At 50.4% G+C, this 25,177-nt stretch overlaps 1 protein-coding gene across 2 annotated transcripts; it reads right to left on the bottom strand.

Moving 5' to 3' along the window:
* Positions 1-42: 42 nt before the first annotated feature.
* SCAMP2 (secretory carrier membrane protein 2) lies at positions 43-22,293 on the bottom strand. 2 transcript variants are annotated; one of them, XM_031956606.1, is made up of 9 exons: positions 21,986-22,293; positions 10,984-11,064; positions 10,323-10,412; positions 8,159-8,276; positions 7,155-7,283; positions 4,539-4,698; positions 4,268-4,369; positions 1,909-2,032; positions 43-1,549 (listed from the first exon to the last, which is right to left on the bottom strand). In XM_031956606.1, the coding sequence occupies exons 1-9, from the start codon at positions 22,040-22,042 to the stop codon at positions 1,415-1,417; spliced, it is 996 nt and encodes a 331-aa protein (XP_031812466.1). In that variant the 5' UTR covers positions 22,043-22,293; the 3' UTR covers positions 43-1,414. The 2 variants fall into 2 exon arrangements, with proteins under 2 accessions (XP_031812466.1, XP_031812467.1); XM_031956607.1 differs by lacking the exon at positions 43-1,549 and adding an exon at positions 2,926-2,995 and having other exon boundaries at positions 1,946-2,032.
* Positions 22,294-25,177: the final 2,884 nt, after the last annotated feature.

Below are 25,177 nucleotides of genomic sequence, written 5' to 3'. Positions count from 1 at the left end.
GGGACTCCCGAGGAAAGATGCTTGCCCGCCAGCGCGGGTCCGTTTGTTGTCTGTGGTTTTTATTTAAAGCACAAGTTGAGGCGTCCGCACATCTGTACACAGAAAGGGAAAAGTCTCTCTCGGGAATAAAAGTAGGGAGTTGTCACAATCTCATTCATTGCCACTGCCGCTAGGAACGTTTGGGGCCACCCGGGGCCAGACAGGCAAGCGGCGCTGAGGCTGGGGGAGCGGTCACAAAGCCCAGCCCCGACTTGGCTGGATTAGAGCAGTGGGACAGGAGGGATCACGGGGGCCTGCTTCCTGCCCCAGCCCCTGCAGGACTGGCCTGTTTTGCTTCGGGGGCCAGGAGCCAGCGGTCGGGCAGTCCCCCAGCTAAACCCCGGAGGGCGGGACCCTGCTCTAGAGCCCTGCTAAGTTTTCCGGAGAACAGCCGGAAGCTCGGTCCTTGCAGTGCTCTATTGCAACGGGAAGGGGTGGTGGGGAGACAAGCAAGGGTAGAGAGCAAAGGGGCCACAGCAGAAGCGGGGTCTGGGCTCAATGGGCCAATCAGCTGCCCACGGGCCCAAAGCCTCAGGAGTGGGAAGAGAATGGAGGCCCCGACTCCCCTCTCCCCTCCACACCCCCCAGTCTGGAGCAAAGCCCCCTGAAGGGCCTTCAAGCATCTCGGTCCCCGAGGATAGGGGGAACCCCAAGCTCAGCAGCCTTGGGGGAGGGGGATGACTAGTAAGGCACTTGTTGCTCCAGGTGGGGATTCCAGTTCCCTTCCCAGGGCCGGGGTGGCCGTAGCCCGGCAGAGGCCGGAGATGGAGCTGCTCTCCAATCTGAGCAGTGAGTTAGTGTCCTGAACCCAGCCTCACCGCCCTTCTGTCATAGGTTCTCTGAAGTCACAAACACATTGATTTTTCAGCTGATGGGCAGTGGCAAAGGGGGACTCCCCCTTAGTCCCTTCCCCACTGTAAAAATTGGGGGCCACTGAGCGTCCTGATGGCCACTTGTACAAAGGGATATCGTGCTGAAGGTGCCAGCGCCCCCTCTGCCCTGCCCTGGATCCTCTCCCTGAGCCACAGAAATTTAAAAGCCCAGCCAGGGGCGACCTATCACAAACAAGGGGACTCCCACAACCAAACCCCACCGCTTGACGACAGGAACTCCACCAAATTACTAGCAACACAAAAGACAAGACAGACCTGGGCTAACTTTTGTGTTTCAGGGTATGTGTGGGTGTGTGTATGTGTGTATAAAAAACTGACCCTCCAAGAGGGAAAGCTGGCTGCTGAGAAACATGGGATGAGTGGCAGGAGAGACCCATCTCTGTCTCTTAGCTGGAACCGTTAAGTAAGCAAGGTACCCCAGAAAGTGCATCTCAGGAGGAGGCAGCGAGACGAGTGAAAGAAAAGGGCTGGCAAAGATGGGGCTAATTTCCCTGGAACGCTCCTCGAGCAGCACCGGCTGCTGTGTTTCGGAAGGTCCTGCTGGCGAAGATGCCCTGGGAGAACTCCTCCTGGGCCTGCTGGAAGCTGGCGCCCGTGCGTCGGTACAGGGAGTGCACCTGAGGGAAAGCAAGCCAGAGAACCAGAGCGGATGGTGAGGGTTCCGCCCCAGGGACCGCATTGGCATCTCTGCTCCTTTACCTCCTGAGGACCCTCTATCAGATGTGGATCTCCCTTTTAATTGGGGATGTGGGGAGGAGGGATAAACAAAGGCTTGTCTTGCCAGGCTCCTCCTCTCCATCCTTTTCTCCTCCTCCTCTTCCCTTTTTGCTCCTTCCCATCCTGCTGCTCCTCCTCTTCCCTTTTTGCTCCTCCTCTTCCCTTTTTGCTCCTCCCCATCCTTCTGTTCCTCCTTCTCACCCCCTTCCCTCCTCCTCCTCTGCATTTTCTTCCTCTCATCTGTGGACACAAGCCTTACCCGCTTCAGCAGGAAGAGGGAGAGGACAGCACAGAGGGTGAAGAAGCCAGCCACTACCATCATAATGACTGACACGGCGATGGGCGAGTCAGCCTTCACTGTGGACACAGCAGTGATCCAGCCACTGAAAAGGGAAGGGGGCAGTGAGCTGCTGGGAACTCAGGAGGGAGAAGCCCTGCAGGGCCAGCCTCATTCCAGGGCCCAAAGCTGCTTCAAAAAAGGGGGCGTCATCAGACTGGCCCGGACAGATCCGGAGCAAGGAGCCAGGTGTTTTGAGCATTGTTCAAGCAGAAGGGAACTGTTTCCCAGCTACCCGTCTTGTCCTCTCTCCCTCGGCAAGGGGTCTGTCCTTGCCCTGGGCCTTCCCATGATGGATTTGAGTCCTCAGAGCTTATCCATGCTACCAGAGGCAGGTGTATGCAATCTCACTTGGAGGTTCTTAACCTTGGGACATTGAGATTTCCGGGATTCCCTGAATGTTTTTTAAAACCCAATCTGATGGCTGCATTTCAATAGAAGTGTTCTCCTTTGTAATCACGTGTATTTTGCTACATTTAAGCATTCTGTTCTGAGCAGGGAAGGACAGGGTGGGTGATGCTGTGTGACCCAAGATTCTGCCTGGAAAGCCTCAGACTCCCCACCATCCTGAAAAGGCCCCTCTGGTGGGAAGCTATCCTCCTCAAGCCTGGGAAGAACAAGCTTCTTCATATGGCCCCCCTGCTGGAGACGCAGCCTGCAGTCTTCAAGGTCAGCCTGAAATCCTGCCTCACCACTCTGCCCTCCCTTGGCCACACATGCCCAAGCAGCCTCCTCCTGACTGTTCTTCTCCCTTCCAAATTCCAGCATTTGCCCTGACTGACCTCCCTGCCCCAGAACTCTCCCTCCCCATCTCAGCTTCCTGGCTTCCCGGGTTTCCTTTAAGCCTCAGCAAAAATCCCACCTTCTCCCTTAGCAGCTTGGCACCGTGCTGGGCACCTAGTGTTTGATAAATCTTAGTTAACTGAAAAAAAAAATCACCTTCTATCAGAATCCTCTGCCAGTCCCTCTAAAGCTAGGAGTGCCATCTGTCTGAGACTGCTTTCCATTTCTACAGCAAAGACGCAGAATGAAAGGACATTCACACAGGTTACATGTAACACATCTCTTAGGCAGGCAGAGTTGTTTGCATGAGGTCTCCCCTTCAGAGGATGAGCTCCCTGTGGGCAGGCACTATCTTTGCTTTTCTTTCTCTTTCCGGTGCATAACAAGCGCTCAATAAATGCTTGTCAGCTCAATCCAAATGAGCAAAGAAGCAACCCTGCCCGCCATGATCACTGCCAAGAAACTGCGGAGGTTAAGGATGGGCCTGCCATCACTCAGGAACCTTTCTCAGGGCTGCAGCTGCTGTGGCCCTAAATTAGAGAAGCCCTCCATTTGCCCTTCCCATGATCCTTGGGGCATGAGGAGCAAAAAGGTGACTGAGGTCTGAGAGGCTAGAAGATAACATCACAGAACCACTGAGCTGGGAAGAACCAGCCCTAGAGACAGGCCGGGAGAAGGGCGAGCAACACCAAAGGCAGTGTCAGCGAGTGACCGAGCTACCATCACTGTTCCCCCTCTGCCTCCTCCCAGGGATTCTACTAAGGTACTGAGGACCCATGGAGGCCTCTAATCAGAAAGAGAAAGAACTAGAATGAGAAGCAGCAAAGTGAGCCAGGAAAAGTACCACAGAGAGAGGAGGGGAAGGGAGGACAGAGAGAAGGGGGAGAGAGAGGAGGAGGAGAAAGAGGAAAGAAGCAGAGACAGGAAAAGAGAAGAGGGAGAAAGAGAAAAGAGGGAAGGGGAGAAGGAATGAGGGGGGCAGAGCATTCTCCTACTAGCTCAGAATTTGCTGCTGAAGGGAGAGGGCAGAACAGACTCATTCAGTCCAGGTCCTGAGTGAACAGAGTGGCAGACCTGACTTTTTCGTTGGAAATTTCTTGTGGGCACCGAGGGAGGAAGAAAGCATCAATTCTGATCTTTTCTCAGAGTCTGGTTTTGGCCACAGGCCACTGATATGTGGGAATATCAAAGACCAAACCTCTTTGAGTTTGGAGCCCCCAGAGTCCTCCATTCACAGGAACCAGGGGAAGGAGAAGGCAGCATCTAGGTTTGCCCAGCCCAAAGTCCCTGGTCCTGTGAGAAGGGATTGGGGCTTATGACCCAAAGCTCTCTCTCTCAGTCTGGCAGGGCAGCACTCTTGTATGAGCCTTTTAAAAACAAAAGGCAGCAGCCCAGTGACAGGAGGCAGGCTGCAATCTGGGGACAACAGAGCTAGCTTTGGGCAGGGGAGCCAGGAACCACAGCACAGAGAGAGGGGGTGGGAGCCGCCCAACCTCACCTGTTCCCCCAGCCCGGGAGGCCCACCAGCTGGATGACGTAGATGCCGATTTGGCAGAAGAACACAAAGAAGAACACGAAGAAGCTGAAGGAGTTGTCGGACCTGTGGAGAGGAGAGAGATGGTATCACGGCTTCCTCAGCACCAAAGTGAGCCGAGACAAGGCCAAGCCCGAGGGGACGCAGCCCCGCTCCATCAGCCCTGACTCAAAGCAGCCCACGGGGACTGCCAGGCCCCGACCCCCTCCCTGCCCCAGCCCCGGCCCCCACTTGCCTGAAGGCCTTGTAGATGGGTCGGTACCAACAGATGAAGGCACAGGGGGTGAACAGCACAAACCACAGGATGGAGAGGCCAAAGTCAACCCCCCTATAATCGTGAGCATAGAACGAGGCCAGGCAGGCAAGAAGATTCAGGAGCAAAGTCACTGAATGCACTGGGGAAGGAGGCAAGAAAGATTACACCAGGTCAGGGGTCAGACCGGCCCATTCACTCAGGGAAGGAACTGGGCTCCAGAACTGGGGAAATCAAGTTGGCAGACGGGCCAGCGTCCGACAGGACCCTTTTTAGTAACCAGGCAAAGACCACAATTCAGTGAGTCGATCACCGAGTCCTGACTAGGGGCCTAACAGGTGCAAGGCACAGTGCTGGCTCTGAGAACGGGGAGACCAAAGCAGGACGGTCCCTCCCCTCAAAGAGCTTGGAGCCCTGCCAGAAGAGACAAGGTATCCAGATGGAGGCCGAGGCAGAGACCCGGGATGATCCGGGAGGGAGAGCAGCCCTGGGGGGAATGAAGGGTCCTTCAAGACGGAGGTGAGGAGGGAAGGACTCGGGGTCTGGAGAAAAGCCTGTTCTGAAGGTGGGAGACGGACTGTCACGGGCCAGCAGCAGCTAGCGAGTCAGTGTGGCTGGACCAGGGCAAGAGAAATGAGGTAGCAAAGGGAGGCTTGGGGCCAGGCCATGAACTGCTCTCAATGCCGGGGGAAGCTGCATCTGATGCTGGGAGTAACAGGAAGTCCCGGAGTTTATTGAGCAGGGAAAGGGCACGGTCAGGCTGGCCCCCCAGGCAGCAGGGACTGGAGGGGAAGCAGGGAGAGCAGGGAAGAAGCAATGGCCGCAAGCCGGGTGAGAGGGGACAGAAGCCTGAGTGGGATTGGTGGGGCAAGGCAGGCGGAGAAGGCAAAGGAGAAACCCAGAGGTGAACACTGGCAAGCTGTGAAGCAGGGGAGGGGACAGAGTGTGGGAATCCTCAACCAAAACAGGGAGATGAAGAAGAGGGGAAAAGATTATGATTTAAAGTTGGAGATGTCCACAGGACATCCAGTCTGCAATGGCCGCAGGCAGCTAACAATACACAATTAGAGGGAGAGACAGAGGGAGAGGGAGGAGGGAAGGGGGGGACAGACGGACAGATACGAGGCACAGAGATAATGAAGTCACTTAGATCCAGGAGAAGCCTGGTGGGGCTGACCCAGTCAGAAGGCATGGCGTAGATGGTGACCCACGGAAGGAGACGGAGAAAGAAATAGGAGACGTAGAAAAGTGTCCCAGAAGCCCAGGGAGGACAGAGCATCCAGGGAAAGGAGTTCTCTCCACAGCTACCAAGGGCCACAGAGAAGTCAAGACCAACAAGGGCTGAGAAGAGGCCAAAATCCCAGCCTGCTGAGAGGCTGTCGGTGCTTTGGGAGAACTAGCGCCCACAGTCTACCAGGGAGAACAACAGTGTGGAGGAGAGATCCAGGAGATCCTGGGCAGTGGCAGCGAAGGCAGCAGCAGCAAAGGAGAGTGAGGGGAGACCCCAGAAGGGACAATGCCGAGGAGACGGGAGGAGAGGGGACCAAGATCACGGCTGGGGGCAGGGCTGTTCTGGCAAAGAAAACGGCCCCCTCTTCCCCAGCTCACTGTGCGCACTCAGGCCTCTGCCGTTTCCCCCAGCGCCGTGGGCCCTTCTGCCACGTCCCTGCCCCTCTCTACCTCCCACACCTGCACAATCTCTCCCTCTCTAGGTCTCACACGCTGCCCACAGCACCCTGACTCCATGGAACCCTAGGCCCTCGGGATACCCCGGTGAAAGCTGCAAGGAAGGCTGGCAGCCCCGTCCAACGCCAGCACAGAAGGGCTTTGCTCACCTCCTGACACATCCCATGAGTGGCTGCCAGTCTCTGCTTCCAGACCTCATCTGGAGCCCTGTCCTGTGCCCAGCAAGGGGAGCATTCTGTCATCAACCTGCACTGCTTCCTCAGCACTGTACTCTGCACACAGTAGGCACTTAGCAAAAGACTTACTAAATATCTGAGTAATGGGGAGAAGGCAGCACCTAGCTACATTTGGGCAAAAGGGTATCGGTGCTCTCCATCCTGATTCTTCATGAACTCCTGAGACTGGGGACCTAAAGGGAGTATCATCCCACAAGAGATAAGAGGCCAAGCCATTTGCAACTGCCAAAGCAAATTTCCAGGAGAGCTACAGACTCCCCAGAGGAAGGGAGGGCCGGATGCCATCTCTAGACCCTCGGCTGGAGGCACAAGGTCGGCCCGGGGAGCCTCTGCACTTAGGGCTGTGTCCTGAGTCACAGAAAGCCAGGTGCTCCCCGTGATGCTGTGTTAGGACTAGTGGGAGCTCTTAGCTGCCCTGAGTCACTTTCTACTCTAGTGACAGGGAAAAGAGGAAGAGGGGAAAAGCTGGAGGATGTCAGACACAAGGCACCTCCTCTCTGCTCCCCCAGAGAGAGCAAGTGCAAACATCAGCGGAACTCTTTTAGCCCGGCTCCAGGCTAAGCCCCCGGCGTCTTGATGCGGTTCAGGGGCTGCCATCTGTGACCACAGGGTGAGCAAGGAATCCCCTGGGAAGCCTCCCAAGCCCAGGCCCTCCTGGGCCTGCGCACATACTCACACATCCAGAGGTAATACAGCATTTTACACGTTCGCTGGTAATCAGCTGGGATCTCTGCAGAGAAATCCTGGTAGAAGCAGGGCTTGATGGGGCAGCCGGCGGGCAGTGGGGGCCAGTTGTTCGGCCTCACTGTTGAGAAAAGGAAGAAGGTGGGGAAGATGCTTAAGGGAGAACTGAGGCTCTGCTCTGCCTGGGCCTGGAAGAACAGGAGAACCCAGGGGCCCAGCATTCAGGACGCACTTAATAAATAGCGACCAAGTGGGTGGCCACAAGCACCCCCGATCTCAAAAGTGGTGTTAGGGAAGGGAAGGACTCAGAAATCACTTTTTAGAAACTCTCCAAATAATTTGTCAGACACGAAGGGCTCTGCAAAGCTTAACAGACCACGCAAGCGTGATTATTGTCACCCACCAGCCTCAAAGCCTCTTGTCCAGGACACAGAGTCATGACCGCAGGGAGGTGGTCCTGTCTCGGTCACCGTGAGGGAGCCAGAAGCACAGAGCAGGGGCGTTGGAGAGCATCCACCCCCTTTTGGAGCTGCCACGGGCCCCCTACACCGCCCCGTTCTTGGCCTTTTCCCCAGAGCGCACCCCAGGATGCTGCTGGGATGTTTAGTTTTTTAATCTAAACAATGGACAAAAGCCCTTCTTCCTGAACCCCTGAATAAAGACAGAGTTCCCCTTCTGACAGCCCTCCACTCCCCCCGCCCCTGCCCAAGGTCACACTGCTCAGGTCGGGTCTGTCTCTCAAGTTGCCCAGGAGACTTTAATTTTTTTTTTTTTGGCTGAGGCAACTGGGGTTAAGTGACTTGCCCAGGGTCACACAGCCAGGAAGTGTTCAATGTCTGAGGTCAGATTTGAATTCAGGACCTCCTGACTTCAGGGCTGGTGCTCTATCCACAGCACCCCCACCTAGCTGCCCCTTGCCCAGGAGACTTTTTAGGGAAGGAGGGCAGGCAGGAGCCCAGAGGGGGCTGCGGCGTCCCCCCAGGGCAGTAGCCTTACCGTTCAGGTTGGCTGCGGCATTTTGCAGCTCGCGCTCCTTCCTGTCCAGCTCGGCGGCCTTCCTCTCCAGCTCCTCCTGCTGCTGCAGCAGTCCAGCCTGGCCCACAGAGGCCAGCGCCTACAAGAAGCAGATGCCCAGTGGCTAGGTGGTCAGAGGGAGCCTCTGTGGCCGCCCAAAGACACCCTACTTTAGTATTAGCCCCGGGCTCAGGTCCCCAAGGACTCTCCAAGTCAGAGAGATTCTCCCAGGCCTGCTTCCTGCCTTCCACTATTCCACCCCCACCCCCAACCACTTACATCCACAACTGCAGGACACAGGTGACAAATTTTTGCCAGGTGACCAAAGATTAAAGCAATTCATTAAGGAACAGCAGAGTCCCAGGAGGATGGGTCCACACAGACCCCAACCAGACAACTTCAATGAGGAAGGCTGATTGTATGCAGATGAACACCAGGGCTTCCTAGGCTCCCCTGCCAAGCACCAGATCTGGGGGTCTGAGGACAGATACAATCCCTAGACTGCCTTTGGTTTATCTCAGTTCTGTTTAGCTGCAGGGACTGTGGGATTTAAAGCTCTGCCTCCTCTACACACTGGGCAGGAAGTCTGGGCTCCTGCGGTCAGCGTCTATTACCCAGGTCTGTAGGCAGGGATGGTGAAAGGGAAGAAGAGACAAGTCGACCTCCCAGCCTTTGAATCTCATGAATATACTCTGCTCAACACATGGTCAACTAGGGTATCCCCCAATGGCCAAAGGCAGAGAACCACACTGTCCTTTTCCTTTTTGGAAAGGGTTAGGGATTTGCCCTCCGTGTCCGGTGGTTATTTAAGCCAGGCCTTCCTAAAGAAGGAACCCGTGTTCCAGTCCATCCCCAGTCCCACAGGAGATCTTGAAAGAGAGGACACCACACGTGGTAGGTCCCCGGCTACTCTGGGAGTGCTGTGGTTATCACCCAGGAGTCCAGGACAGGGGGTCTGGGGGAGTCAGCAGAGCCAAGGCTGCTGTGATGCCAGCTTTTGAGCAGGCCCTTGCCCAGGGCTGCTGAGCAGTGAGGGCCCTGCCCCAAGGCCGAGGGATACACTTCTCACCAATGAGAGCTCTGCCTTTGTGCAGGACTCGGTTTCCAAGGATCTACTACATAGGGTCCTAGGAGCTGGCAGGGCCCTATACTTTCCAGACGAGGCATGCAGGCCAGAAGGGGTCAGAATTCAAATCAAAGACCTGAGATTTCACACCCAAAATTCTTCCTTCTCCACACACCCCCCCCCCCCCTTCCCCTGGGGTCTCCCACAGAGCTAAATAAAAGCAGTCACAGGGAGCCAGGGAGGGTTAACCAGGCCAACAGTCAGGAGCAGAAGGGGCTCAACTCCTTCACTGGGCACATGAAGAAATGTTCCCTGGAGAGGGAAGGGAGGGATCCAGAGCTCTTTCTACTGTACAATACTGAGAACCGGGTTCTGGGGAAAGTGGAACTGCTGAGGGACCTGGCTCGGCTCTGGCCCGATGGGAAAGTGGGGCCCCCAAGCATGCCCAGTTCACCCTGCCCTGGCTCGGGGCCTGGAAGAGAATGCCCGCTCTCTCCCATCTACACTTGTTGCCTACCTGATAAAGCTTTTGCTTGGGTTGCCCTTCAGAGCATTCTCTCTTCCTGGCAGTATCTGACTCTCCGTGAGCCCTGGCTGCCAGGGACTTGGTAATTGGGTACTTGTCGGCCTGTCTATGCAGGAGCTGCAACATACAACTACACTGTGTCTGACTCTAGCCCTCGGTGACTCTCTGTCACCTTGGAGAGCAAGAAGGATAGAGGAGAAACTGGGAGCTCAGGCGGGAGGCAGGCCCAAACCCTGATGATATTTCACTCTGCGTATTGTCCAGAGTCTTGCCCTCACTGGCCCTGGGATTCCCATTTGGGTGAGAAAGATAAACCCCTGACCAAAAGGACCAACTGACTTTCTCCAGAGAGGCCTCAGGATAATCTGGGGATCCCATGGAGGGGGGGGTCTTCCCCAATGGAACAGAATTAGGAAAACCTGAGGTCATGCCCCTCAGCCTGGCAGGGCAGGCCTACACCAGGCCCTGAGGGTGCTCCCCACCCCGCCCTGTCCTGTCCTGTCCCAGGCAGGGCTTCAGAGGGGAGAGGGGCAAGAGCCGCTTCAAAACGATACCTGGGGGGTTGGTTCCACTGAGGGCTGGAGGACTGCAGGCTGGGAGGGCCCCGTGGCCTGGGTGGCTGGGACTGTTGTGGCTGCATGAGTCTAGGGGAAGAGACAAGACAAAACTGATTCCAAGGAAGGGACAACCCCAGCACACAGGGAGTTTTCCTGCAGAGCAGAGACAGAAGCAGATGGGTGTCAGAACTTCTGGAAGGGACAAGCAGCAGCAGACGCATGTATGAGGCTCTGATGGAAAGAACCATGATTTGGAACAGACTAAGCCATCTCCTCTGGACAGGGGATCTCAGCTCTCAAGCTACAGGCTGTCCCCAGTTTCTTGTCCAGAACATATAAGGGCAATACTAGGCCAGATTTACCGTTCCTTTGATCCTTTATCCTTCTTACTTTGGAGAAGGCAATTTCAATGGCTTAAACCATCTTCTAATGGAAAAAGCCCCATCAGTCCTTACTGAGAGTCTACCAGAACTCCCAAGATGACTTTACACATTACTAAAAAATTGTTTCTTTGAGAGCACAGATGTCCTCAGAGCAGCCTCCTTCTCTTTATCCCACTACCCCAAAATAGGAGGTACAGAAGCTCCAGAGGGAACCATAAAGTAAGTGGAGAGGGGCACCAACCTGAAGGGGGAGAGGGAAGTCAGGGCACACTCACCAGCCGGGAATTCTCTGAGAAAGGGTTGAATTCAGACAGGCCACCCTGAGGAGGATTGGTCAGCTGGGTCACAGACGGATCCTAGGGAAAAGAAGCCCCATGAAGTCCAGTAGCAAGGGAAAAGAGCTGAAGTTTGAAGACCACTGTTAATGACAAAATGTCATTTCATTTGGAAGCCCTGAGCCCCCAAGAAGGCACATGTGACGCCCTAGCACAGGGGGCCCTAGCACAGGCACTGCTGCTGACCAGAGCCTGATGGTTCCATCTAATCCCACTCCTGACACCATGAAATAAAATGCTAGTTCTTGAGAGGACCCTCTGCCCACCACAGGGAGGGAGCCAGAGCCTCTCCCTCTGATACTGGTCCGGTTCTCTCTCCGGACACGTCTCACCGATGGCTCACTGGACATCTCCACTTGGATGTCCCACATCATAAACTCAACATGTCCAAAACAAACAAGATGCTCCTCCCAGCATAAGTTCATCACCTCTAAGCTCATGCCCTGGGCTAACTCTAGCCCTGACACCACCTCTCCAAGCCTGCTCTCTCCTCTGATTGGAAGGCTGAAGGATGGAGCACCAAATTCCTCTCAATGCTTTCTTCTATATACAAAACAAACTGTACCCTCAGCTCACTCTGCTTTGCACCTGACACCCAGTCTGGTTTCAGCTCCAAAGAAAAGGACAGCCCTGTGCCAGGCACCCACTCCTGACAGTTCCTATATCCTTTTGTGTTTTATATTGTAAGCTCCTTGAGGGCAGTACCATCTTTAGTACTTAAACAGTGCTGGCCATGTAGTAGACACCAAATGTTTATTGGACTACTGGATCCTTCCACATGAGTAACTTTTCTCTTTCCCTCAACTTCCATATCTAGTCATTTACAAAGTCTTGTTGATTATACCTTCAAAACCTCTCACAATAAGGCTACGTCCCACCCTACTCCTACTCCTTGTCCCCTCTTACTCCATTAGCTTCCTTTATATATTAGTGGTCTCCCCTTTCCATATCCTCCACACAACTGTCAAAATGTTGACCCTAAGAATCCAGATCTGACCACAGGGCCTGTTCCAGAAGCTCCTTATGACCTCTTGGATAAAATACTAATGCTCTGTTTGGTAGTAAAAGCTCTTCATAATCTGGACCCATCCGACCATTTTCTGGGCCCCAGCACATAATCTATGGCCTGGCAAACTGGCCTGTTCAATATATCCCACAAATGATTTTACCTCCAGACCTCATGCCTTTCTTTGAACAATTTGTCTTCTATATTTTGAATGTTTTCCCTCGCTACCTTTAGTCTCTCAGTCGAGGTTCTGCTCAGATGCTACCTCCTACATGAAACCTTTCTTGAACAACCCCCCCCAATCTTACTGTGGATATATTGTACATGTTTTACCTCAGTAAAATGTAAGCTTCTTGAAGGCAGGTATTGGCTTTATTCGGGTATCTACAGTGCCTGGTTCTGGGTCTAGCACACAATAAGTATTCACTATATGTTCTTTGAATTAAACTGAGCCTGAAAACCAGAGCTGAAGTCCCAGCTCTGACATTGAGGCAACTTAACTCTCTGAGTCTGTTTCTTTAGCAATAAAACAAAGATAATAAATAAACATTGTCTGACCTATTTTACAGGTCTGTTGTGAAGATCAAATAAGAGAAGGTCTGCTAAGGTGGTACCGGAATGGGATGCAGACCTATTCCTATTCCAGTAAAAACCTGAAATCTGAATGAGATTGGATAATGATCAAGAAATTCAATGCTACAATAGGTGCCTCCAAATCCTCAAGTGAACAGAAGTTTGGAGCCAGACCAAGAGATGCCAGGGTTCCAAGTCACGAGAAGGAGACAGGCAGGGAGCAAAGCAGTGAGGGAGAACTCTCCACAAGGAACAAGACCCCCCCCCCCCCGAGCATCCTCAGGGCTTCAAAGGGGTGTGTCTACTTGCCCCAGATCCTCCCCATCATTCAAATCCCATTCCAACCAACAGTGAAGCTTCATCCTATCTTTACCCCATCAAGTTCACACCACAAAGTTGGAAAGAGTGTGTTTCTTGACTTCAGAAGGTATTTGGTTCCGTCACCAGCCTGCCTTGGCAAAGACTGAGCTCCTGAAGAATAAAACTCTCTTGTTTGAAAGGCTCCTGGGAGCACCAGACTCCCCTTCCTTTTCCAGGCTTAACTTTGGAAGGGACATTTGCTCTCTCCTTTTTCTTATCTAGTTTCTCAGCTCCTGGGAATGAAGGGAACATTAAGGCAACTGGAAGAATCACAGCCTTAAAGCAAAACAGATCTTTCTGGGTGGAGTGCCAGAGCCCACACTCTGGGACTTCCTAGACTGTTGCTTCTCAATCACATGCTGCAACCCCATCATTTCTTTGGGCTTTAAAGGTGACAATCTTCTCATCCTATACAAAGACCTCTGAGAAGAAGAGCACCTCATGCCACGCCTCAATACGGGTCAGCAGCCAGCTGCCAGAGAGCCTGGCCCAGCCATTCAAGGTGGAGCGGGGAGGAGTGACCACTGTCAGCATCTACCCCGCAGGAACAAGCAAAAGCCCCGCACCTGCTGGGGCCCGGCTTCACTCTAACTGCTGGGAGCTAGGACATGAAAAGACTCCCCAGAGCCCCAGGCCTGGAAACCACCCTTTCTCAGAGGCCTCTTAGACATACAGGGGTGGGACTGGGGGCGTCTCCATTTCAGTTTGATCAAGGACCAGCTGACAACTTTAAAAACTATGGCCTCTTGGGAGAGAGTTGTGGGACCTGCTCCACTTTCAGAGCCAGGATGAGCAATCTTGTTAAGGCCAGAAATCGGACACTCCCTGGCCCAGAACGAGTTATCTGAGTCTGTGGGGGGGTGGGGAGGGGTGGAGAGGGGGCGGGGCTAAGGAGCAGGCTGGGTTAGCAGTCACAGGTGCTAAAGTGCACGGACTGGGTCGGGACCTTTGGGTAATGAGTGACTCTAACAGGCAGGCTTCCCTTTCTCTAGCTGACGCCATTCAGATGCTGAGATATGAGAAGGCTGCCACAGGACAGGCGTGGCAGGACCTTCTGGGGAGAGATCACCCCAGCACCAAGAGCCAACAATCTGGGCCCCGTGGGAAGACCTTTAGGGACAGCACGGGCAACTGGAATCTTAAGATCCCCTTCTGGAGCTGAAGGGATCCTGAGGTCATCTGGTCCAGCTTTATCATTTTTCAGACAAGGAAACAGACCCAAAGGGTGAAAACTCTTGCCCAAGTCACAGCACTAGGAAGTGGCAGGCCTGGCTGCTTCACGTTAAAGGACCTGTCACCTCTTCATCACTTGGAGACTGAAAAGCTTGTCCTTCCAAGGCTCTCGGATAAATTCTGGGGACTGAGGTCCAGACGGCTTGGTCTGTAATGGATCTCCCAGGACTCAACCTCCTTCTGGCCTAAACCAGAAGTTAAAATAAAGGACTAAACTTCCTATCCCCAAGTGAGTGATTAACTTTTACTCAAAGGGAGTATTCCACAATATGGAGTAATTCCTCATCAGTGACTCAGGCCTCAGATACTTCCTAGCTGGGTGACCCTGGCCAAATCACTTCATCTTTTCTGCCTCATCTGTAAAATGAACTGGAGGAGGAAATGGTGAAATATTCTTGTGTCTTTGCTGGGATCACAGAGTCAGACAAGACTGAAAAAAAGACCTAACACTCCTATTCAAACTATATAAAATGGTGTCTCCCATTTTCCCTTGAATTTCACCGAGGGCAGAGTTAACTCCAGAGACCCCGCTCGCTATCAGGGACTTGGTATAAAGCATGGATTCCTGGAAAAAAGCCCTAGTCTGGGAGTCCAAAGATCTTGAATTGAGAGTTAAAGGATCCCTGATGATCATTCAGTTTAACTCCCCAACTGCACAGGTTTAGAGATGCATGCCAGTACATGAAGGGATGTGTTAATGTCAGACAGGGTTGGAACTCTTCCTGACGATGTCCAGCATTCTGTTCATTCCTCTGTGCTGCGTCTGGGAGTCAGAAGACCTGAGTGAAAAGCTTAGCTTTGCCACCCACTATGTGAATACTTCGTGGCTCTGAACCCTGGAAAATGAGGGAAGTGAACCAAAGATCACCAAGGGCCCCTCTTCTGCGCCAAATCCAAGCCTGTTTAGGGTCAAGTCTGGGATGGGGGGGAGGGGAGGGGGAGGGAGAGGGCCTCAGGAATGGCATCCATGAGATGCTTTTGCACTTGTTGCTGACTTCTTTCCAATGTGCTGCCCACGTCCTTGTACAGCTCTTGTGTTCTAAGTTTTTCCTGGCCTTCTCCTCTATAACTTACATCCTAGCTGAGCACTAATATCAAGATTGTGAACACAGCTGGTGCTCTACAAAACTTGCTGAAGGAATTAAAAGCATGGTGGGATCAATTCTTTCCTGCAAGGTAAGGATTCTGATTGGTGGAAAGACATCATAATTTTGAAGCTTTGTGAAATTTCAGGCCTTCCTGAGACACCCCACATGTTAAATCATTGTGCAGCAAAATGAAAAGAAAGAAACAAAGGGAAATGACTTCAAACCTCAGCTCCAGAGGGTTGAGCTGGGCCAGAAGCCCGAGAGCCCCTGCAGGTTCATCAGAGGATCAAGGCCGCTTCTGTGGCCCCTTTCTCTGTGGGGAGCAGTACTACAGTACTATAACAGCCTACAAAGAAAGCCAGAGCCCTTCCCGATGTGGCCCCAAGCTCCCTTTCTGTCCCAACAGACTCCCCTTCCTGAATCCTGTAAGATCCTAGGCAAGTTACTTGACTTTGATATGCCTTCAATTTCCTCCTCTGTAAAATGGGGATGAGGATCCAGGCAGTAGTGAGATTCAAATACACTAAAATTGCTGAGGCGCTAAGTACAGAAGCAACAGCTTTCATGCTCACATCAGACTAGATGACATTATCTACACTTTCCTGCCTCTAGGCCCAGCACTGCTCCTCCTCGGCCTCCCCTCTCAGTCATCCTCAAACACCTAGTTCAAATGTTCTCTTGCTCCTAGAGACCTTCCTTCATTCCCTCATCTGAAAGCCATTCTCTCTCCAACCTGTGTACCTTTCTTGGGACATTTACTTATAACAGTCTTTATGGCGCTGCAGTTGTCCTTGTAAATGATCTCCCTAGTAGATGAGATGCCAGGATCTTATTCCCGCCCCCTCCCCCCCAAATGTCTAACACACACACACATCCATATTCAGTAAATGTTTCTTGAATTAGCAGAAAAAGTATTCAATGAACCATTGGCTCACCAAAATCTAAAACAACCCTTCTCTGGAAGGGTGACAATTCAACCTTGTTTATTCTAGCTAAATATTACCGTTTGCCTGGTACAGGATTAACCACCAAGACAAACCAGAGCCTGGTATCCATGGGCACTGCCATTTCCCAGCAAATGTTTTTTATGTCCTCATTCTCACTTCCCAAACCCAAGAGATGCTGGGCTTGGTCTTTCCCTCACCTTATGGAAGATAATTAAGGAAGCATTCTCATTCAAGGTCACCTGACAAGGCTAGGTGGGCTGAAAATTCCCAGGATCCTGCTGTTTGTGATAGAGGACAGGACAAACATTACAGGTGTCAAGCTCTCCCTGGGACTAAACTTTCTCCATTCACAACTCCTTTTTGCTCAAGAAATTTTTACACAACCTCAAGTATATAGGTTTGTGGAAAGACATCATAATTTTGAAGCTTGTGAAATTTCAGGCCTTCCTGAGACACCCAACATGTTAAGTCATTGTGCAGCAAAATGAAAAGAAACAAAGGAAAATGACTTCAAAATTCAGCCCCAGAGGGTTGAGCTGGGCCAGAAGCCCGAGAGTGCCTGCAGGTTCATCAGAGGATTACTGATAATAATAATTTCAAAGTCCTGCATTCAGTTATGAGACCTCATATAAGGTCGTGAACTATAGTTTAAGAAGCTGGGTTTGGGACAAGTTCTCTGCAAACTGGTCAAGCATACCAATTTCTCTGTATCACTTGCCCCTCCTAAAACTCAAACCACCAGCAGCATCACCAGCAACATCAGGCTTGGGACCATTCATCAAATTTTAGATCAAGGCTACCAAATGTGGCCTCTTAAGTTCCTCTGGGAAGATTAAGACACCAGGATGAAGGTATAAGGAATGTCAGCACCCTTGTTCACATGGCCAAATCTTATTTCTTCCCTTCTCTCCCACAGTGGAGACCTGTTTGAAATCTTCAGGAATAGCCACACTACAGAGATTATCTTTTAACTGCAAAGAGGCAATGTAAGCAAGTAATATTATGTTATTTGGCAGCAGGCTGGGGCTGAAAACTTTACTTGGTTTTTCAGACCTCCATGTTTTTCAGGATTGTTTAGCAGAAATTTCCCACTAGAATACCAGAATTTATCTGGATGATCTCATTTTTCTTGAACCTTAAATGAAATCAAAGTTCATCCTATCAGGAAGTGCTGACCTTTTTCTATATCATGGACTTCTGCAGTCTAGTGAAGCCTACATATATCTTCTTAGAATGCTCTGTATGTTTTATTTTTTTTTTTTGTCTTTAATTAGAAATAGAAGGAAAGTCTAAATTTAACTTGGAATTAGTGAAAATAAAGATGTAACTTTTTCCCACCCAAATTCCCCAAATCCCTAAAAACTCTTCATAGATCTCCAAATTTGGAAGCTCAGCCAGGTCAAATGGCGGCTTACCTGGGGAACAGGCCACACCCACTGCTCAATGCCCCACCGCCCAGTCCCTCATCCCCTGTCCCCCATCCTCCATCCTCCATCCCCCTGCCCCAGACTCTGAGCCAACAAGAGACTGAAGGATCACCTGGCAGGAGGTGTCCCAGAGACAGCCTGAGGCCAAGTCCTCTCCTCCCCAGAAAGTGCAGAGCAGACAAACTGTAATTAAAGGAGGGATCAGTGTGTGCCAGCAAAGTGAAACTCACTGCGGTGGTGAAAGTTACCACCTTACCTGCAGTTTCCTATTTTGTCCAAAGAAGGCAAGTCTTCTGAACATACCCTGGACCAAGACCTATGCTAACTGTTCCTCTCCCTGGATATTTCCAATCATCACAATCATTCCTGCATTCAAGTAGAGTCATGAAAGGCCATCTCCCTTTTTGGCTGAGAGAGTTTACAATCCCTCTTCTCTCTCTGGTTCCTTCCTTGAAGGATATGTCACCACCCTGAGTAAATGAACAAGTACTCACACCCAAGCTTCCTGGGCTCTACACCCTACCAGGCAGAAAGGGCACAGACCCTCCGCCCAGCCAGAGAGTGGCCTGAAGGAGACCAGCTCTGAGCAAATGCCTGCTCTGCAGAGCTTCCTCTCCAATCCCACCTCTGGAGCACCCCAGCACAGGTCTCCCTCTTCTCTGAACACAAGGTTACCAGGCAGATGCTGCTGCTGCTTATGGGACCAGCTGCTTCCTGTCCTGCCCATACCCTGGTGGGGCTGACACTGCTCCTTACACTTCTATGACAATGGACAGTGCCAGAGTTCACTTGAATGCAGAAGCAGCCTCCAGAGTGGTTAGCATCATTTCTGGGATTGGAGAGTACACACATCATTAGAGAGCATGGAATAATGCCTCCAAAGCACTGCTAAGAAAAAGGAGCAGGCTTCAGGCTCCTCATCTTGTCCAGCTCCAAGGCTGGAAACAATCTCTTGGCATCTTTGGACACTGGCTGTTCTGGCTGGTGAACATCCAGGAATCATTTGTTTCTAGACCCAATAGGACCAAACAAAGGTAAACTTTTGTCCTGCCCACCCTAGTCTCCCACAAATTCAGTAAAACCCAACCCAACTTTTATTCTTCTATTATAGTCTGATAATTACATTAAGAAGAGATAATGGGTGGAACATACATTTAAATCATCCATTTTACTGGCTCTTGGTTAAGGGACAAATTTCCTAGAAGATCAGAAAATAACCTTATGCTGCAAGGTACTGAATGTTTGTGTACTTTGCATTTCTTAGTATTTCTTGGCAAAGATATTGGTGTGGTTTGCCATTTCCTTCTCCAGCTCATTTTACAGATGAGGAAACTAAGGCAATCAGGGGTTAAGAGATTTGCCCAGAATAACAAAGCTACTGAGTATCTAGGACCAGATCTGAATTTGGATCTTCCTGACAGCAGGCCTGGTTCTATCAATTGCACCCTCTAGCTTCCAGGCTTCTCCCCCTTTTAATAAGCAATGAAAATGCAGTTTATTTGTGATTATCACTTGGAAAGATCTGGAAACAGATAATCTAGTCATGTCATGATATACACTTGAGTGTCCTCCCACTGGCTAGGTCTCCCGTGATCAGAAGCAGCAGCAAGGACTTTCATTCACATTCACACATTAGTGTATATTTGTATCACATAATTACTTTGATATTCTTAGAAAATGAAAAGAGGGAAGTACATAGGGTGTGCTGAGTTGCAGGAAGGATTCAGGACATCAGCAACAGTTCTTCCCTACTATTACCCCCTTAAATCAGGAGGCCACTTCATGTCCACTTAAAGGAGGAAAGTCCTGTGAACCAACACAATGAGTCCTGCAAAGTCTGCAGGAAACTTAAGATAAATGAACAATCAATCAACATAGGTCATATGGATGGATTAAGTCCTTAGCTACTGGTCCCAAAAGAAGCTTTGTCAACCCAGGTTCCAGCCTACAAAGATCCCTTTTGGACAAGTGGGCTATCCTAGAGCTATAAGCAATTATTTGGATACTGGTTCAAATCTTTCTTCCCATTCCATTCCAAATACACTTAATAAACACTTATTAAGTCCAAAGCACTGGGGTAGGCTTTGAGGCCACCAAGGTTTGCCCTTCTGTGTTCAGTCAGTTCAAAAGAAGGTTCTAAACAGCAAAGAAAAAGAAGGTTTTAGTTTGCTAATAATGAACAACTGTTATTCATACCTCAAATACCCTAGTTAAGAGAAAATTCCAGCTTATGAGGTTGTCCCCTTTGCCACCATTCTGATCAGGCTGCCTCCAGGTAAATTGTAGGCGTGAGTTTCAATCTGTCAAATTCCTACAGTTCTGTCTCCTTAATCCTGATTCTGGCCAAACTCCCCTCTAGCCAAGCAAATCTGCCTGGTGTGACCCTGCCCCCAGTTTAAATTGCCCAGGTCAAGCATTTTCAAAGAAGATGTTCCCCTTACTTAGGAACACTTTATGCCTTCTGTGAAGCAAGTATATCTTACTTCAGAATCCCAAAGCTACCAAGTTAGGGCTGAAAGGGGTTGCCCGATCATGTAGTCCACTGATGAGGAAACTAGGTCCAAGAGAGTGGAGGTGGGGGTGGGGGAAGGGTAACTTGCTTTAGGGCACATAGCTATTAAATAACAGGTTAAGATCAGAACAGAGGTCTTGGAATCCAGCTTGTACTTCAAGAATCTCCACAATGTCCCTGACAAGACCTCTCCAGACTCCAAAGGAAGACCTCCAATGATTGTTCCAACAGGTCAGCCTTCCTCTTCTCCCCTTTCCTTCCTAATTCCATACAACCATACAATATACAAATATACAAATACAACCATAGCCCCTTCCCACCTCTTAATTCCATAGGTACAAAATTCAGCAGAGACACTACAAATCTCTAAAGTTGGAAGCCTTGGATTTCATGTCTGTGTTTGAGCGTATTCTTACCACCTCTGCCCTTCAATTCCCAACATTTCTTCCTGTCCAGATGAGCCATAAGGCACTCTACTAAAGCACTATATAGATGCTAATGACCAGATATATTAAGATAAGGATGGGGTCAGGTGTGTATTTCCCCAATCAATCTGGGAAGAAGAGTCTTCTCTGAAGACAGAAGCCAAGCCTTTCTTTATCTAGTTCCCTTCACAAAGTCCGAGGAAGGGGGGGAGGAGGGGAGTCTCAGCTGTTTACCAAACTAAACACTACAAAGCCCTGATTAGTTAGTTACCTTCCCCTTCCCTCCCTTCCTTCCTCAACCAATATCTACTTTCCTTATCCATTCCCCTTCAGGGCCTCTTCCGCTTACAACCACTTTTCCTATCTGCCCATTTCCCTTGCAACCCTGCTCCCTCCTTTTACAACCACTTTACTCTCTTACACAATCTACTTTCCCTGCTCTCTCCAAGTCCTTTAGAATCACCTCCCCTGCCCTCATCCCTCTTTGACCCTGGCATATACAACTATTTTTCCTCTCGTCCTACCTTCCTTGCTCCCTTTCCATCAGAGCCTCCTTAAACTCTCTTCAACTCCAGCTTTCTCTCATACTTTCCCTGCCCCTCCCCCCATACGGACGCTTTTCCTGCCCCTCCGCATTGGGTATCTGTCTCCTCCCCAAATTTACAACCACTTTCTCGTCCCTTCCCCTTTATTTACAATGACTTTCCCTGCCCTTCCCCCTCCACCTGCAACCATTTTTCCTGCCCCTTCCCCTTATTTATAACTAACTGTCCTTTTCCTCTCATTTGCAACCACTTCCCAAGCCCCCTCCCCCTGGTTACAACCATTTTCCCTGTCCCTGCCCCTTAGTCACAACCCCTGCTCCTTCTCCTCCCCCTTAAGTACAGCTACTTAGCTGCCCCCTCCCCCCCTTTGCAAACACAGCCCCAGCTCCCTGCCCAGATTCCCTGCCTTTCCCCAGTTTACAACCACCGTTCCCGCTCCTCCTCCTTAAGTGCCGATACTCGGCTGCTTCTTCCCACTCCTTTGCAACCACTTTCCCTGCCCCTTCCCCACATTCACAGCTCCTTAGCGGCCCCGCCCCCTTGTTTACAAATACCACCACTGCCCCGCCCCACACTGGGAACCATTCTCGTCCCCCTCCCCAAACACTTTTGTTATTCCCCCTCCCTCTTCCCCTCCCCAACTCGTCTCTCCGCCGCCGTTCCACCTGTTGCTGGTCCCGCCCTCCACCCCCTGATTGGCCAAACCTCGGGCTCCCGGTTCGCTCATTGGATGCGGAGCCCGTCACTAGGGCGCCACGTCTCCCGGCGACGGGGAGGCCCGGGCCGCAGCCCCAGAGCTTCTAGGGTCGGCGGCAATGCCCCATACCTGGAAAGGGTTCACGTCCACCGGGTCCGCGAAGGGGTTGGTGTCGAAGGCAGACATGGTGGGCGGGGTGGGGGAAGGGGGGCGGGAGCCCACGAGCTCAGCAGGCGCTACGACCGCCCAGGCACTCGGACTCCGTCGCTCTCTCCGCGGAGACCCGCCACTTCCGGGAGGAAGTCACGCCTGCGCAAGCGCGAGCAGCGGCAAAGGGGGCGGGCTTTGTGGCATCACAGCGTTCGGCCGGGCCCTCCCTACCCTGGCGGGTGTTCCGCGTCTGCGCAATACCTCCTTCTTCTTTTCCCTCCCCCCCTTCCTCCCAGGTTTTGTGATTTCTGCTCCGTAGCTCCCGACTGCATCCGGATTCTAACTCCTTCCGTAGACATGTGACCTCCGAGCCTCGACTTTCCCATCTGTAAAATGGAGATGAGCGCGTTTCACGTGGGTCCGGGGAAGGATGGAACGCTTCTTCATTCCCTTGTTTTCAGCTCTCTTCCCAAAGGATAGAAACCATCCCCTCCTTCTCTGTAGGTGGCTCAGGGCGCTGCCACTGGATTCTGGACGCTCCGAGTTCAAATTCAGCTTCAGCCACGTGGTCGCCGTGTGACCCTGCACTTTCCTTTTCCCTGCTTTGGTTTCCTCCTCCCAGGTTATTGTGAACACTTTTGCGGCCCTGAAAGCTGTTATTATTATATCTTTAGGAGCATCTCCATCGCAGCTTTTTAAATGGTGCAAAAGTGGTGGGAGGTTGGAGGGATACTTTCCTTCCTGGGGAAATCTCTAACCCAGCCCAAGTTCCTCTTGCGGCTTTGGTGCGACTTCACAAGAGCTGAAGTTGCAGAAACAGCGGACTGATTATGCACGTTTCAGGGAGAAGGAAACGAGGGTGGGAAAAAACTGGGTGGTTTTTGAAATTGAGCAACGTTAATACTTGGGGTCTGTGTGTGGTTTGTGTTTTACAGTTTGACTCACTCGTCTATCAATTTCATTCACTCATGGCCGCCTCTACACCGAGGCAGATGGCAACACAGGTACCTCCTGCCTTTGGCAGGTGAGGAAACGGGTCCAGAGAAGGGGCTACACAAATTGTTGGCAGAGCCAGGAAAAAGTCAAGTCAGCAACGATTGATTAAATCATAAACATTACAAATTCATTTTTATTATAAATTTTTTAAAATGGTGTTTGGTATTGGGGATACAAAGAAAATATTCCCCGCCCCCAAAAAAGAGGGGAAAGTCCCACTCTCCGGGACTCCGGGAGCTCACAGCTTAATGGGGAAGACATCATAGATACAACCATGCTCAAACAAGATATTTACAGGAAAAAGTGGAGATAACAGAGGAAAGGTAATAGTATTGAAGGTCAAGAAAGGCTTTTACCCGAGTTTTGGAAGAATCCAGAAAGCAGAGATGAGGAGGAAGAAAATTCCAGGTGTGAGGGGTGAAAATGCTAAGCTGGAGTTAGAATATTTCATTTCTTTTCTTCTTTTTTTTTTTTTATAACTTTTTATTGACAGAACTCATGCCAGGGTTGTTTTTACAACATTATCCCTTGCACTCACTTCTGTTGCGATTTTTCCCTCTCCTAGATGGTAAGCAGTCCTATATATGTTGAATATGTTCTAGATACAATATATGTGTGCAGAACTCTAGTTGCTCAGGGAGAATTGGATTCAGAAAGTAAAAATAACCTGGGAAGAAAAACCAAAATGCAAACAGTTTACATTCATTTCCCAGTGTTTTTTTCCTTTGGGTGTAGCTGCTTCTCTCCATCACTGAGTTAGGTCTCTTTGTCAAAGAAATCCACTTCCATCAGATTACATCTTCATACAGTATTGTTGTTGCCGTATATAATGATCTCCTGGTTCTGCTCATTTCAGTTCATGTAAGTTTCTCTAGGCCTCTCTGTATTCATCCTGCTGGTCATTTCTTACAGAGAACAATAATATTCCATAACATTCATATACCACAATTTACCCAACCATTCTCAATTGATGGGCATCCATTCAGTTTCCAATTTCTAGCCACTACAAAGAGGGCTGCCACAAACATTCGTGCACATACAGGTCCCTTTCCCTTCTTTATGATCTCTTTGGGGTATGAGCCCAGTAGAAACACTGCTGGGTCAAAGGGTATGCACAGTATGATAACTTTTGGGGCATAATTCCAGATTGCTCTCCAGAATGGTTGGATTCGTTCACAACTCCACCAACAATGCATCAGTGTCCCAGTTTTCCCGCATCTGGAGTTAGAACATTTCGTGTCTTGTATGAGGAACAGCATAGACTGGTGTTACTGAGGAGTTTTAACAAATCTAGCATCTATCGTAGTGTAAAGGGCTGAATCTCTGAGCAGATGCACTTTGATAACCGAGCACTTAAGGCTCATTACCAATTGGACAATAGTCTATTATCATTTGCTTGGAAAATGGCCCACCCCACCATTCTGTCCTGGCTCAATCTGTTGGCCTATAGAGAGATCTGGAGGAGGGAAAAAAGGGTGGAGTAGGATGAGTGGTAGAAGAAGGAGGAGATTCCTGTGTCCATGAGCTCTCCTCGCTTGATAAAAATCAAGTTCTTTTGCTTATCCTTACTCCTGCTGATTTTAAAGTATCCAGGGTGCTAATGCCATCCTAGTAGTTTTATTATTCCAGATTCCAAGGTGTATGGGGAGGAGTAAAATGTAAAAATACTAGAAAAATATTAGAGGATCAGGGTATGATGTCAAATTGGATTTTCTTAGTTTTCTTTCTTTTATACCTATAAATGTTAAAGGAACAAAGTCACATCTCTCTTGGAGGGCAAGAGGAACTATGCCAATTTGGACGTCTCTCTGAATTTCAATGAACTTTAAACCAAAGTTGTTTCTGCAAGATTTGAGCCCCAAACAGTGTCAGAGGCAGATCCTTCATAACACTAGAGCCAATTATGTATACAACATCATCCTGCTTTTTAGTAATAGGAAGAAAAACAACGGCACATGTGGCTAGAAAGGTAGAAAGGCTTTAAATGCCAAGTGGTAGCATTTTAAAGTTCCCTTCCTTTCCTGAGAAGATGCATCCCATGAAAAATCCAGGGTCCCTGCCGATGACTTCTCTTCTGTCTTATGCAGCTACCACAGGAGATTATATCAGAGCTATCTTGCATGCAAGGTTGAGTTCAGAAACTGCTGCCCCAGCAAATTCAGGGCCTTGTTAGAG

Source organism: Sarcophilus harrisii, chromosome 2, assembly GCF_902635505.1.
Source record: "Sarcophilus harrisii chromosome 2, mSarHar1.11, whole genome shotgun sequence".
Lineage (NCBI taxonomy): Eukaryota > Metazoa > Chordata > Mammalia > Dasyuromorphia > Dasyuridae > Sarcophilus > Sarcophilus harrisii.
Note: the sequence above shows the minus strand (reverse complement) of the source record. Positions and strands in the feature narration are given on the sequence as shown.